This window comes from Neolamprologus brichardi, chromosome 3 (assembly GCF_056152115.1).
Source record: "Neolamprologus brichardi isolate AB-2024 chromosome 3, ASM5615211v1, whole genome shotgun sequence".
Taxonomy (NCBI): Eukaryota; Metazoa; Chordata; class Actinopteri; order Cichliformes; family Cichlidae; genus Neolamprologus; species Neolamprologus brichardi.
In genome coordinates, this window is record NC_142106.1 from 2,903,762 (window position 1) to 2,919,020 (window position 15,259).

Sequence of the window (15,259 nt, forward strand, 5' to 3'; positions counted from 1 at the left end):
GAAACTGAAATAAAAAACTAACAAACATGATTTATAATGGACAGTATGGAGAAGTGAAAAGTGAAAGGCTGTGCTGGAATACGTGTGTTACAGTTTTTGATTGCTGAAAACTTCAAATATCATCAGAAAAAATACAATATTTTGCATCATCTCTGCAGTGTCTCTTCTTTCCTCTGCTGTTGTGATTTTAGCTCTAAACTGTTTGGTTTGTCAGCAAACTGACCTCTGCAGTACTAACTCCTGACCTGTACAAAGAGCAGGCGTTTCTGACCTTTGACCTGCAGCTGTATGTCCCTCAGTCTCTGTTCTTCTCTCCCATCACCGATGGAGCAGGTGTAGTTGCTGCTGACAGTCAGTTTTCTCAGAGTGAGGCTGAAGTCTGAACTGTTCAGAGCATCAGGTCTCATCAATGTGCGCTGCTGTGACGCCGGTTTTGTCCTCTGAGATCACCAGGTATGAAACCTGAGTGCTGACAGAGCAGCAGGACAGATGTTTCCCCCTCATTCACCTCCACCACCACGGCCAAGGCATGCTGGGAAACTGAGGACACGCACAGACGGAGAACTTAAGTGTATGCTGTGTGTTTATCTCAGAGTCCTGACAGGTGACAAATTAGCTCCAGAACACCAAGCCAGGTGTTGGACGACTGACACATGGATTCTTCCCATCCAGAGGGAGGATTTAGTTGCACTTTATAATAGCTGCAGAACAATGAACATTAGTATGTAGTTTAGAAACACAGACTGTGCCTGCACTGCATCTAGTGAAGAAAACTATTGCTGCAAGAGAACGAGGCTACTTTAAAGCAGCTGATATTAAGGTTGAAAAATAAATAATACGTCGATGCAATAAACATTTCACAAAGTCGTTAGCAGCTAAAATCTGGAGCCGTTCTTTGGTGGTAGCTAACAGTTTATTCTTGTTAGGTAATTATGTAATAAAGGTAGCAGTAAAAGCCTTTTATTGAAAGCCCATTCACTCACACACTCACACATTCACACAGTATGTGTGTGTCTATGTTACACTGTGGACAACAGTAATACTTCCATCCCTTCTGTTGGAGCGCCATCTTGTGGCGCTTTAAGGACTGTTGTTCTTGCAAATCACATGAAGATTTATTCTTTATTTATACTGTCATATTTTCCTGTTACACAAACCACTGCACGCTGGATATTAATGAACTGAAACTCCCTGCGTCTGACTGAGGAAAACCACAAATCATGTCTGCGACACCTCCGTGAAATAGAGCTCACGTTATCCTGTTTTATTTTCTGACATTGGCTCCTGGTTGTTGATTTTAGATTTTCTTTAAAGTTCTCACACTTTCATATGAAGCACTAAATGGGCTCCAGACTATTTATCTCAACTTCCTGTCAAACACACTGCTGCTCACACCGAGGCTCTGGACAGTTTACTCCTCCAGCCTCGCTTAACCTACTATCTGTAAAAACAGTCCCACACTTCTCTATTTAATCCTTCTGATCAGATTCTTTGATTTTGTCTTGTTTTTACCTGAAGTTGTGTTTTTGACATGGTTCTGAGTTTAGATTGTGTTGTAATTGTTGTTCAGCACTTTGTGATTGTTATGTCTGTGAAATAAACCTTACTCAACACACACACACACACACACAGACACCTACAGTCCTTCATACACTTAAAAACGAAGCTGCTCCTTTCCTCAGTGCTGACACATAAAGAAGAGTTTGTTTTTATATCCAACACGTCTCTGTTCCAGAAAACAGGTTCAGCGGCCTCTGAGTCCAAGTCTGAACTTCAAGTTGGTTATAAGCCACAGGCCTGTGTGCACAGCAATGAGGAAATATAATGCAGTAACTGAAATATGAATGTGTGTAACAGAGCACGATTATCCCAAAAGTTGATTCTGTTCATCTGGACATACCGTTTTCAGTGGGAGAAACATTTTGTCACTCAGTCAAGTGACTTCTTCAGTCTCAGCTACCCAAAGGATTCCCAAACCTTTGTCACTTGATCACTTCATCTCCAGAAAAGTGTGACTGACACACAGTTGGAGCCGTTACAGCAAAATCATTGATCATTGTAGAGGCTAAGCCTACGATTGAAGCCACTGAGGTGGTCGTTAACGGAGGTGACGTGATGTCACTGGTATGTAGGGATGGTATTGTTTAGGTTTTATCCGATACCAGTACCAAACCGGTACTTTTGAAATGGTGCCGGTGCTTAAACGGTGCTCGAACCGGTGCTTAAAGAATGAAGAACACAAACTTTGCCCAAAAACCTCTCATGTTCAGCTGTTTTTTTGTAAAAAGATAACAATGTTAGCCTTTTCTGCAGCTATAACGCATATATGGTATCACTCTTGGCTGGAAGCAGCTTAAACAATGAAAAAAAAAACCCACAAACTTTATCCAAAAACCTCTCATGTTTAGCTGTTTTCCACTTTTTTTTGGGTCATTTTAGCCTTTTTGTCCAGGGTGAAGGGAGTATCTGCCATCAAACAAGAAGACAGCCGCATGTAGCTATGATGATGTTTGCTAGTTCACCTTACATGCATTAATGTAATAACGTGGTTAGCCTACTCAACGTAAATTACACACGAACAACATTAAGCTACTCACGCAGAGAAGAACGGCTGTTGCTGCATCATCATCCTCATCATTCCTGCTACACTGGCAGGGCTAGGGGCCAGGACTCTCCTCTTCGGGTTTTTGGGGGATGTTGCTAATTCCGGATCCGATAACAGGCACCACACCTGCAGTAGATGTGCTCGGTGTGAGGTCTCGCAGAAGTACAGATGTACTATCTGTCCAAAATACAGATTGCTCGAGTTTCATTCTCAACTGAGCCCTTAACATGAGATCCACTCAGACGGCAACTACAGCGGCTGTTAGTTCCAGACGTGGAATAGTGACAGGTTTTAGAGGTGTTACCCTTGCCTTGCCCATCAAGAATGCTACATGGATGGATTTCCTATTGTCTTGCATGCGCAGATATGACACAGTTCCATATCAGATTCACCAGCATCTGAAAAATGGTGTAACTGTGCATGTGAGAGAGGACCAAACTCTCTTGGTTGTATACACCTTTTAACCTTGAAATGGGAAAGCGTTTGCAAATCACTGAGCCAACTTTTCCACTTTTGCAACATGGTTTGGGGTATTGGTTCATCCCATCCCAGTTTCCTTTTGCAAAGCTTCTGCTGCATTCTTTTGGCAGGCAGCAGGACTGGTGCAAGAAATCCCAATGGAATGAAAATCAAGTTCTATGAAAATAGAACTTGATATTGACAACATTCCATGCCTAGTACAGGATTTTTAGGAACATCCATTTTGAAGTTGAATGTATAAATTTCCACACACCACTGCAAGCCCAGAGCTACCTGAAGTTTGTCTCTGTCAAGATTTAATTCTTTCAAGTCTTTAGCCCTTTGCTCCTCTGAGATACTTTGCAACAGGGTGCGATTGTTACTGACCCACTTGGTCAGTGTAAATCCTCCCCTTTGACAGAGTGCTGAAAGATCTTTGACCAAATCAACAGCATCTGAGGTGGAGGCCACACTCTTTAGACAGTCGTCCACATAGAAGTTCTCTTTTATCGTTTCACATACCTTGTCTAGGAATTCAGTTTGATTGTCCTCAGCCGTTTTTCTCAAAGTGAAACTAGCACAGCTCGGGGAAGATACTGCACGGAACAGATGAATGGTCATTTGAAACTCAGTTATGTCCTTGCTGAGATCTCCATCTGGCCACCACAAGAAACGCAGAAAGTCTCTGTCCTCTTTGGCAACTTTAACTTGGTCAAACATTGCCTTTATGTCACCCATAAATGCGACTGGATCCTGTCGAATGTACTTGTGAGATTAGGACCCTGTAAGAGCTGCTTGTTTAATGATGTCCCCTGGAATGATACCCCACAGTCAAATACAATTTTTATTGATTGCTTTCTGGGATGGTAGACTGCGTGATGAGGAATGTACCACTTCTTTCCATGTTCGCAAGACAGCTGCTGTGAAGGTATTTGCTCTGCATATCCATTACTTATCATCTCGTTCATAAAGGTTTTATATTCTTTATGCAACTGTTCATTGTTGAGAAGTTTTTGTTTTAGACTTTGCAATCTTTGTTTAACTATGGAGAAATTGTTTGGCATCTTTATGTTATCCTTTTTAAAAGGTAACTTCAATCAGTAGTGTCCATCTTCCATTGTTGCAGACTCTTCCATGAGCTTCATGAACTTAAGGTCTTCCCTTGACAAACCCTTTTCCTCTGTAACCTTTTCATTAAAGTCATAGTTATATTGACTTTTCTACATTTCTTCCAGCTTACAAACAGATATCCTATTTACAACTGTTGGTGAGTGCTCGCTGTCCAAGTTGCTTTTACCATCTTCCATGGGCCCATTTATGACCCAACCCAATGCTGTTCTTATAGCATATGGGTCATTCCCCTGGCTATGAATGACCTCCCATGGTTCCAATAACTTGGGAGCGTTGCATCCGATCAACAGGTTCATATTAGCCATTATGTGGGGAATTCGAACCTTTGACAGATATGGCCACCTGACCAGATCTTCTTCCTTTACAAGATTATCTGTGGGGACAGGCATCCTTTCCTGTGTTAGGATTTCTGGAAGTTCATAGAAGGGATTGCTGCCTAAACCAGAAACTTCAAGACCAGTAAGTGAGTGGGCAGAGACGACCTTTTCTTGATCCATTGTTTGTAACAGGAAGTGAGTTCTTCTGCCCACAAGATTTAGCTTTTGCATGAGGTGCTCTGAACAAAAGCTAGTTGAACTGCCAGGATCTAAAAAAGCATATGTCTGTATGACATAACTACCTTTAACAGACTTTATTTGAACTGGGAGAATGGAAAGCAAACCGCTGTCTCTTTCGGCCCCTGTATGACCACAAGTTTTCATAGGAGTTACATTCTTTGAAGAGGAGGGCTCTCCATAGGATTCAGGACTTAAACCATTGTTATCAATATGGAGGACAGTGGGATGACCTTTACCACACGTCCTACATATCAAACGCTTAGCACAGTCCTTGCTTATGTGCCCAGCACCTAAGCAACCAAAACACAGCCCTTTATCCTTTAGAAAAAGCATTTTGTCTCTGTGCTTCTTCCGCTGAAACTGTTGACACTCCTCCAGTGTCCCTATGTGTCCCCTATGACAGCTGGGATAGGCTCCAGCACCCCCCACGACCCTGAAAAGGATAAGCGGAAGCGAATGGATGGATGGACATATTTACACCTATTTAAGGTGGAATCAGCTTATCCACCCACTCTCACACCAACATATGATGATCCTGGGTTAGTGTCTTGGTTTCAGATCACAACATCAGCACATTCTTTGCTTGGGTGGTTGAGTGGTTCTTGTCCATGACAGCTACAGGCACAGTGCCATCAGCCATGCAGCAGCACATGTCTAACCCAGGAAAGTCAGTGTCGCTAAGTCTCATGTAAACATTGTCCTAAAGTGGTGGGAAAGTAGCTGCAAGCTGGCTGTACATGCACTGTGTCCAATACTCTACTCATACATTATATATATATATTGCATTATGTTACATTGTTAGAATACATCTTTTTTTTAATAAATTATGAAAGTCAGTTGAATTTACTGCCCCCTTTGTTGAGGACATCAGGATCAGGAGCTGCTGCTCTATCACAAACACCACAGAAGAAGAACAAAGCTGGATCAGACTATCCGGATGTATTTGACAGGGACAGTGTTCATCTTCATGGACATCTGGATAAAAACAGAAGATGGAAACCTGCCAGATTTGAGCTAAAAGGACTCATGACTCTATCCAACATACAAAGACACACAGACACACAAAAAAAAGCCAGAGAAACAAAGACAAATCCAAACAATCCATCATACTGAGTTAAAGTGATCACAGGTCTGCTTTGTTGGAGATGAGCCTTCAAAGTGGAACATGTGGACTGTTCCTTTATTACTACCACTGAAGGCCATGCCCCTCTGGTCATGTGATCATGTGGTTTGTAGGAACGCTCCTCTTCCTCAGAGGATCCACCTGTGCTTCCTCTCCTCTCTCCTCCACCACCATCTTGTTAATAATTTTACCTCCTCACTACGTACGACTCTGGATACTGTAGCTCCTGTGAAAACTAAGGTCTCTAATGACTTCATGAACTTCTTCACAAATACAATTTTTATCATTAGAGAAAAAATTACCAATAATCATCCCACAGATGTAATATTATCTACAGCTACTCTTAGTACCATTGATGTTAAGTTAGACTCTTTCTCCAATTGATCTTTCTGAGTTAACTTCAATAATTACTTCCTCCAAACCATCAACATGTCTTTTAGACCCCATTCCTACAAAACTGCTCAAAGAAGTCCTGCCATTAATTAATTCTTCAATCTTAAATATGATCAACCTATCTCTAATAATCGGCTATGTACCACAGGCCTTCAAGGTGGCTGTAGTTAAACCTTTACTCAAAAAGCATCTCTAGACCCAGCAGTCTTAGCTAATTATAGGCCAATCTCCAACCTTCCTTTCATATCAAACATCCTTGAAAAAGTAGTTGTCAAACAGCTAACAGATCATCTGCAGAGGAATGCCTTATTTGAAGAGTTTCAGTCAGGTTTCAGAGTTCATCACAGCACAGAAACAGCTTTAGTGAAGGTTACAAATGATCTTCTTATGGCCTCTGACAGTGGACTCATCTCTGTGCTTGTCCTGCTAGGCAGTATCATTAGAAGACATAGCATACATTTTCACTGCTATGCAGATGGCACCAGTGTTGGGAAGGTTACTTTTAAAATGTATTCCATTACAGATTACAGAATAAATGCCCCAAAATGTATTCTGTAACGTATTCCGTTACATTACTCAATGAGAGTAACATAACTGAATACTTTGGATTACTTAATATATTATCATGCTTTTTACAACTACATGAATGTACTATTGCTGTGATTTACGACTGTTACTGAAGGTCCACGGCTCCGAACCCATAGTAAAGGGACCTCTGACTAATATGATGATCCATTTTTATTATAGTATTACCAGACCTGCGACCATATGTTCTGGACACTCGGGCAAAAAGAGGGGCTGAGCAGTCAACTGATCACCACCTGGTGGTGAGTTGGATCAGGTGGCGGGGGAGGATGCTGGACAGACCCGGTGCACCTGAATGTGTAGCAAGGGTGTGCTGGGAACGTCTAGCAGAGGCCCCAGTCCGCGAGATTTTCAACGCACACCTCCGGCAGAGCTTCAACAGCATTCCAAGGGAGACTGGGGAGATTGAGTCCGAATGGACCATGTTCAGCGTCTCCATTGCTGAAGCTGCTGCATTGAGCTACGGCCGCTAGGTGGTTGGTGCCTGCCGTGGTGGTAATCCCCGAACCAAATGGTGGACACCAGAGGTGAAGTGAGCCACTAGGCTTAAGAAGGAGTCCTATCCGGCTTAGTTAGCCTGTGGGACTCCGGAGGCAGCCGACAGGTATCGACAGGCCAAGCGGAATGCGGCTCGGGTAGTGGCTGAAGCAAAAACTCGGGTGTGGGAGGAGTTCAGAGAGGCCATGGAAAAAGACTTTCGGACTGCCTCAAAGAGATTCTGGCAAACCGTCAGGCGTCCAGGAGGGAAAAGCGGTGCTCTACCTGCACTGTGTATAGTGCTGGCAGAGCGCTGCTGACTTCGAGTGAGAAAATTGTCAGGCGGTGGAAGGAATACTTCGACGACCTCCTTAATCCCACTGACACATCTTCCAAGGAGGAAGCAGAGTCTGGGAATGAGGGGAATGACCCGCCAATTTCCGGAGGCAAGGTCACTAAGGCAGTTAAACAACTCCTTGGTGGCAGAGCCCCTGGTGTTGATGAGGTCCGCCCCAAGTTCCTGAAGGCTCTGGACATTGTAGGGCTGTCCTGGTTGACATGCCTCTACAATGTTGCGTGGAGATCAGGGGCAGTACCCGTGGACTGGAAGACCAGGTTGGTGGTCCCCAACTTTAAGAAGGGGGACCGGAGGGTGTGTTCCAACTACAGGGGGATCGCACTCCTCAGCCTTCCTGGGAAAGTCTATGCCAGGGTGCTAGAAAGGAGAGTTCATCCGCTAGTCGAACCTCGGATACAGGAGGAACAATGCGGTTTTCATCCTGGCCATGGAACACTGGCCCAGCTCTTTATCCTCTCAAGGGTGCATGGGAGTTTGCCCAACCAGTCTACATGTGTTTTGTGGACTTGGAGAAGGCATTTGACCGTGTCCCTCGTGGTGTCCTGTGAGAGGTGCTGCGAAAGTATGGAGTGTTTGGCCCATTGCTATGGGCCATTCGATCCCCGTTTCAAGAGCTTGGTTCGCATTGCCGGCAATAAGTCGGACTCGTTCCCAAAGGGTGATGGGCTCCGCCAGGGCTGCCCTTTGTCACCGATTCTGTTGATAATTTTTATGGACAGGATTTCTAGGCGCAGCCAAGTGGCGGAGGGCTTTCACTCATCTCTGCTTTCCGCGGATAATTTGGTTTTGTTGGCTTCATCGGGTGGAGGCCTCCAACTTGAACTGGAACCGTTTGCAGCCGAGTGTGAAGCAGCAGGAATGAGGATCAGCACCTCCAAATCTGAGGCCATGGTTCTCAGCCGGAAAAGGGTGGAGTACCCACTCCGGGTCGGGGATGAGTTCCTGCTCCAAGTGGAGGAGTTCAAGTATCTCAGGGTCTTGTTCGCGAGTGATGGGAGAAGGGAGCCGGAGATCGACAGACGGATTGGTGCTGTGGCTGCAGTGATGCGGACGCTGCACTGGTCCGTCGTGGTGAAGAGGGAGCTGAGTGTAAAAGTGATGCTCTCATTTTACCAGTCGATCTACGTCCCTACCCTCACCTATGGCCACAAGCTGTGGGTAGTGACCGAAAGAACGAGATCGCGGATACAAGCGGCGGAAATGAGCTTCCTCCAAAGGAAGGGTGGCTGGCCTCTCCCTTAGAGATAGGGTGAGAAGTTCCGCCATCCGGGAGGGGCTCAGAGTAGAGCCGCTGCTCCTCCACATTGAAAGGAGCCAGCTGAGGTGGTTCGGGCATCTGATAAGGATGCCTCCTGGGCGCCTCCTGGGTGAGGTGGTCCGGGCATGTCCCATCGGGAGGGGCAGACCCAGGACACGCTGGAGAGATTATATCACTCAGCTGGCCTGGGAATGCCTTGGTGTTCCCCCGGATAAGCTGGAGGAGGTGGCTAGGGAGAGGGAGATCTGGGCTTCTCTGCTTAGGCTGCTCCCCCCTGTGACCTGTCCCCGGATTAAGCGGATGAAGATGGATGGATGGATGGATGGAATACGTAACGGCGGTACATGTATTCCGTTACTCCCCAACACTGCTGATCAATAATCAAAGAACACACAGATAATAATAATAATAATAATAATAATAATACATTTTATTTGAAAGTGCCTTTCAAAACACTCAAGGACACTGTACACAGTAGAATAATAAAATCAACATAAAAGCAGCAGTTTACACAATCATAAAAGCATAAGATATAAAACAAATATAAAATAGCAGAGTGGAGAGGTTATGTGGGATAAGCTTTTTTGAACAAGTGAGTTTTGAGTTGGAACATAAAGAGAGAGAAGGAAGAGTATTTCTTAAGTCAGGAGGTAGGGAATTCCAGAGTTGAGGAGCAGAGCAGCTGAATGCCCTGTTCCTCATGGTGGCAAGACAGGGGGAGGGGACAGAGAGTGAAAGGGAAGAAGGGGGTCTAAGACACTGACATGGGATGAGGAGCTCAACCAGATCAGACAGATATGGAAGAGAGAATTGATGAATAGCCTTAAATGTGTACAAGAGTATTTTGAAATTGATACGATATTTGACTGGGAGCCAATAAAGCTGCTGCAGGACAGGAGTGATGTGATGGATAGAAGGGGTCCTGGTGATAATACGGGCAGCAGAGTTCTGGATGCGTTGGAGCTTGTGGATGGATTTTTGAGTTAGACCAAAAAGAAGTGAATTACAGCAATCAATCCAGGAAGTAACAAGGCTGTGGACAAGAACACCAGTGGCATGTGGAGTGAGAAAAGGACAGAAACCGTTAATGTTGCGCAACAGAAAATATGCAGACCGAGTGACATTATTAATGTGTGAATTGAAAGAGTCAAAGATGACACCCAAACAATCCACAGAGGAAGAAACGAGACTGGCCAGTTATTGATAGTAATAGAGAAACAGTTGGTTCTGGATAATGTTGATTTAGTGCCTACCAAGAGGAGGTCGGATTTATTGGAGTATGGGAGAGACCGATGAAAGCTAGCCTACTGAGAAGAATAGAGCCAGAAATAGTGTCGAAAGCAGCACTCAGATCGAGAAGAATAAGAATGGAGAGTAAACCGGAGTCAGCTTCCATAAAAAGATCATTGGTTATTTTCAAACTGATTGATCCGCCATCAGAGGACTCTGTTCCTGATGTCCCTTGTTTGATCCTGGTCCTGAACTCTCCCTGCAGTGGAGACACAAGAGAGTCAGACACACACACACGTGCACACACACACACACACACACACACACACACACACACACACACACACACACACAAACCTCTGACTTTGAGGTGGACTGTCTTTCCTCTGATGCAGATGTTCTTAGTGTAGACATCACATCTGTATCTCCCACTGTCTCTCTGTGTGGGGTGTTTCAGGGTCAGACTCAGGTCTCCAGTTTTGAGGAGGTTTTTATTTATTTTCACTCGGTCTCTATATAGTAGGTGCAGCCTGTGAGGCTGGTCAGAGCCGTTCTCGTATATATGGGCGAACATTAATGGATCACAATGCGACCACTCCACTTTAGCAGCCTCAGGCAGGTTTTCGTTGGTTATGAAGGGCAACTGTACAGACTCCGCCCCCTCCTCCACCTCCACACGACAGTCTGAGAGGACAAAAACACAACATGAGCTATACAAAAGCAGCATCTCAATTCAAAATCTACATCCTTCTGAGGCTGCATTTGAAGTCCAATTACATTACAGCAACACAGGTTATGTCCAGCAACACTTGAAAGTAAAGAAGAACAACTTAATTAATTGAGCAGTTAATTAAGTGTTGCTGGAATCCCTGCATTGTGAGGTTTTTTATCCTTTCCATGCATCTTGGAAGTAGGTGACGTTGCGATGCGATGAAGTCTGTCCCATTTCGAAGGCTGCTCCAAATGCGGCCGACAAATGCGTACTTCATTTCCCCGAATTTGAAAGATGGGTCAGATGTATCCTTGGTGGCAAATCCTATCCCAGAATTCATAGCACAGCAGTGGGTGTGTATAATTTTTTTTGAATAAAAAAACAAACAAACGCCTGATTACTGGTTTTATTTATTAAATACCTGTTTTTTGTGTTATCATTATGGCTGAATGTTAAATTAATGGTTCTAGTGTTGAGTGAAAAATTTGATTTTTGTAGTTTTGTCTGTGTCACGGCTAGACGGTCCTCACCGGTCATCAATTTTTGTTGTGTTTGTGTGTACTTTGTGGTGTTCTCCTCTCCATCCTGTGCGTCTGTGTTTGTGTGCGGGAACATGTACTTCTGGAAGCTGTGGCACGGAACGGCAGCTGACCCAGGGGGAGTATCCTGAGCTGGAATCGCCGCACCTGTGCTTAATCACTTTGCCGGCTGCTACTAATCCGAAGCAGACCTATTTAACGGTGTCACAACCAACGCTGGAATGTTGAGCTAAACTGGGTAGTGTAGTCGCGATTAGTGTACCTAGTGTGTGAAGGAGAGAGAACGTCACCGTATCACTGCACTGCCCTTTTGGATAACAGACTCGAACTGTTGCCTTATTTTTTCACTATAAATAAATTCACTGTCACTCTGCAAGGAGTCTCGCACCTGAGTCCTTTCACCCTATTCACTATGACAGTCTTTTGTTACTTTTCCTATGTAATGCCAAAATGGCCTATGGTACTTTTTCTTCTTCAGTTCTAGGGTCAAATGGTGGAGAGTCACAGATTTAAACCACGTGGGAATGTGCCCACAAAGAGGGACAAAAGGAGCCCCTGATGATCCTCTACCTCAGCGGTCCCCAACCCCCGGGCCTCGGACCGGTACCGATCCGTGAGTCGTTTGGTACCGGGCCACGAGAGTTGAGGCTCAGGTGTGAAATGTATGGTTTTCAGGGGTTTTTTTTCGGTTTTCAGCATTATTTTGCTATCGTTTTTATCATTAACTCGGTTTTCCTGGGTCTTTTCATGTGTGTTATGAGTAAATCTTCTTTTTTTCGGTACCGGTACTAGTTTTATTTTGTTGTATTTATCCGTGACACCTTAAAGGCTGGTCCGTGAAAATATTGTCAGGGACCGCTGCTCTACCTAATCGCATGAGCTAATGTGTGAAAACAGGTGTGGGTCACAATCAGCCAGGGTTTTGGGTGAGCTCGTTGTGAAACCTGGCCCAACCCTTTCATTTTATTTCATGAGGTCAGATGGCCCAGGATGTGAGTGGGCGTTGAGGCGTCTGGGAAGGGATCTAAAAACTGGATTATAGTTGGCAGACAGTTGGTGTCGTAAGCCACCGCCTCTGTTCAAAGATGGTCACTCACAGTGGACATAAATGGCTTCTTTCACTCCTCTTTCAAACCATCTGTCCTCTCTGTCCAAAATGTGAACATTGGTATCCTCGAAAGAGTGACCTTTGTCCTTTAGATACAGATGAACTGCTGAGTCTTGTCCCGTGGAGGTGGCTCTTCTATGTTGTGCCATGTGCTTGTGAAGTGGCTGTCTCTGGTCTCTCCAAGTCCAGTAGTGGACTAGAAAGAGAGAGCATATTTCTCCTGTATTGGCTTCCCCTCATTGGCTTCCTGTTAAATCCAGAATTGAATTCAAAATCCTGCTCCTCATATAAAACATCTTAAATAATCAGGCCCATCTTATCTTAATGACCTTGTAGTACCATATCACCCTATTAGAGCACTTTGCTCTTACACTGCAGGCCTACTTGTTGTTCCTAGAGTATTTAAAAGTAGAATGGGAGGCAGAGCCTTCAGTTTTCAGGCCCCTTTTCTGTGGAACCAGCTTCCAGTTTGGATTCAGGAGACAGAAACTATCTCTACTTTTAAGATTAGGCTTAAAACTTTCCTTTTTGCTAAAGCATATAGTTAGGGCTGGACCAGGTGACCCTGAATCCACCCTTAGTTATGATGCATTAGACGTAGGCTGCCGAGGATTCCCATGATGCATTGAGTTTTTCCTTTCCAGTCAGTGTTCTCACTCACTATGTGTTAACAGACCTCTCTGCATTGAATCATAGCTGTTATTAACCTCTGTCTCTCTTCCACAGCATGTCTTTATCCCGTTTTCCTTCTCTCACCCCAACCAGTCGAAGCAGATGGCCCCGCCCCTCCCTGACCTTGGTTCTGCTGGAAGTTTCTTCCTGTTAAAAGGGAGTTTTTCCTTCCCACTGTTGCCAAAGTGCTTGCTCATAGGGGCCATATGATTGTTGGGTTTTTACAGTATATATTATTGTAGGGTTTACCTTACAATATAAAGTGCCTTGTGGTGACGGTTGTTGTGATTTGGCACTATATAATTGAAAAGGATTTGAAATGAGTGAGTTCGTTTTTTCTAATTTGAATTGAATTTAGGTGAATTTTCAGGTTTTGAACCCTTCTGCTGGGTGACTCACACTGAGGTGGAAGCCTGCTACTGGTGGGAAAAAAAGGACAAACAATGGATCAAACCTTTGACTTGGAGCAGCAGAGTTTTTGATCCGAGGATCTTTCCACCGCTCCAAACTCTACAGATGAAGGTTCCACTGTCCCTGTCTGTGGGGTATTTCAGGGTCAGACTGAGGTCTCCAGTTTTCAGCAGGTCTTCGTTTGTCTTTGTTCGGCCTCTGTAAAACTGGTCCTGTTGTTCGGGCTGGTAAGAACCATCCTCATACACGTGAACCGTTCTGGAGCTCTCATCTTTCCACTCCACTTTAGTGTCTTCAGGCAGGTTTTCTGTGGTTTTGAAGGGCATACAGAAAGACACCACCCCTGAATTCACCTCCAACTGACAGTCTGAGAGGAAAACAAATACAAAATTAGAAATAATGATTAGATGAGAGATGATGTCTTGAATATAGATGCCTAATAAAGCAGTTATTAGCACAGAATTGATGATGACTATAATATATTTCTTAATCATTTTGTACAAGGTCATGGACTTATGATCAAAGTTATCCTTAGATTTTTTCTCTTATGAAGGGTCAGTGCTCTGCTTTATTTACCTCACTCTCTCCAATTACACTAAATGATTTGGTTAGTACAGTGCTCATGATCCAAACTTCATCACCCTCGTTAGAGCTCTTAACTCCCTCTGTTTCACTTGGATCTCTTACAAGCATTGGTCCACCATTACTGTCTATCGTTAAAAGTTCACTGAGGCAAAGTTGTGTCCGGTCTTAGCATCTTGAGGTAATTGTCATGGTCCAGGTGAGTGCTGGGTTCTTCCTCAGTGCCGACATTTCTACCCCTGGGCAGAGCCACCTCATCAACGCTGACAGGCTGTAACTGTATGTAATTTGAACTGCCGGCTTCTTAAGACCAACGCTCGCAATCACACTTCGCCAGATAGTCTGCAAACATGCAAAATCACTGAATACTGCTAAGTCAGTGCCCTAACCTGCCTAAAGACATTGTTGGTCAGCCCGCAGTTTCTCTCACATGCTCACCTGGCATCCCCACCCAGCATTCTGAATCTCACGGATTTCATCATCGGATCACATGTCCTCTCACCCGCACCCTCTTTTCCTCTACTAAGCTACACCTCCGCCTGCTAAGACTATGTTTCATTCACTATGTTCACCTTGAAATGGCATCCGAGTTTACTAGCTAACTCCTGTTTCCCTCGTTTACAGTGACTACTCCAATTTAACAGTGTTTCCTGAAAACCCTCTCCTGTCTGATCATTTTCTGATAACATTTACATTTACAATAATTGATTACACAGCAGTGGGAAGTAGAGTTTATTACAGTAGATGTCTTTCTGAAAGTGCTGTAACTAAGTTTAAGAATATAATCTACCCACTGTTATCATCTTCAATGCCCTGTACCAACATAGAGCAGAGCAGCTACCTGAACGCTACTCCAACAGAGGTTGATTATCTTGTTAATAATTTTACCTCCTCACTACGTATGACTTTGGATACTGTAGCTCCTGTGAAAACGAAGGCCTCAAATCAGAAGTACCTGACTCCGTGGTATAATTCTCAAACACGTAGCCAAATGCAGATACCTCGAAGGCTGGAGAGAAAATAGCGTGTCACAAATTTAGAGGATCATCATTTTGCCTG

The 15,259-nt window shown here is 44.3% G+C and overlaps 1 protein-coding gene across 1 annotated transcript in view; it reads right to left on the reverse strand.

The window, feature by feature from the left end:
* Window positions 1-10,138: 10,138 nt before the first annotated feature.
* LOC102790429 (uncharacterized) overlaps window positions 10,139-15,259 on the reverse strand; it is a 35,194-nt gene continuing 30,073 nt past the window's right edge. The window contains exons 6-8 of the mRNA XM_087838558.1: window positions 13,662-13,985; window positions 10,534-10,860; window positions 10,139-10,435 (exon numbers count right to left, since the gene is read on the reverse strand). Coding sequence (XP_087694684.1) covers window positions 10,383-10,435; window positions 10,534-10,860; window positions 13,662-13,985 — 704 coding nt within the window. The 3' untranslated portion in view covers window positions 10,139-10,382. The remainder of the gene's footprint in view (window positions 10,436-10,533; window positions 10,861-13,661; window positions 13,986-15,259) is intronic.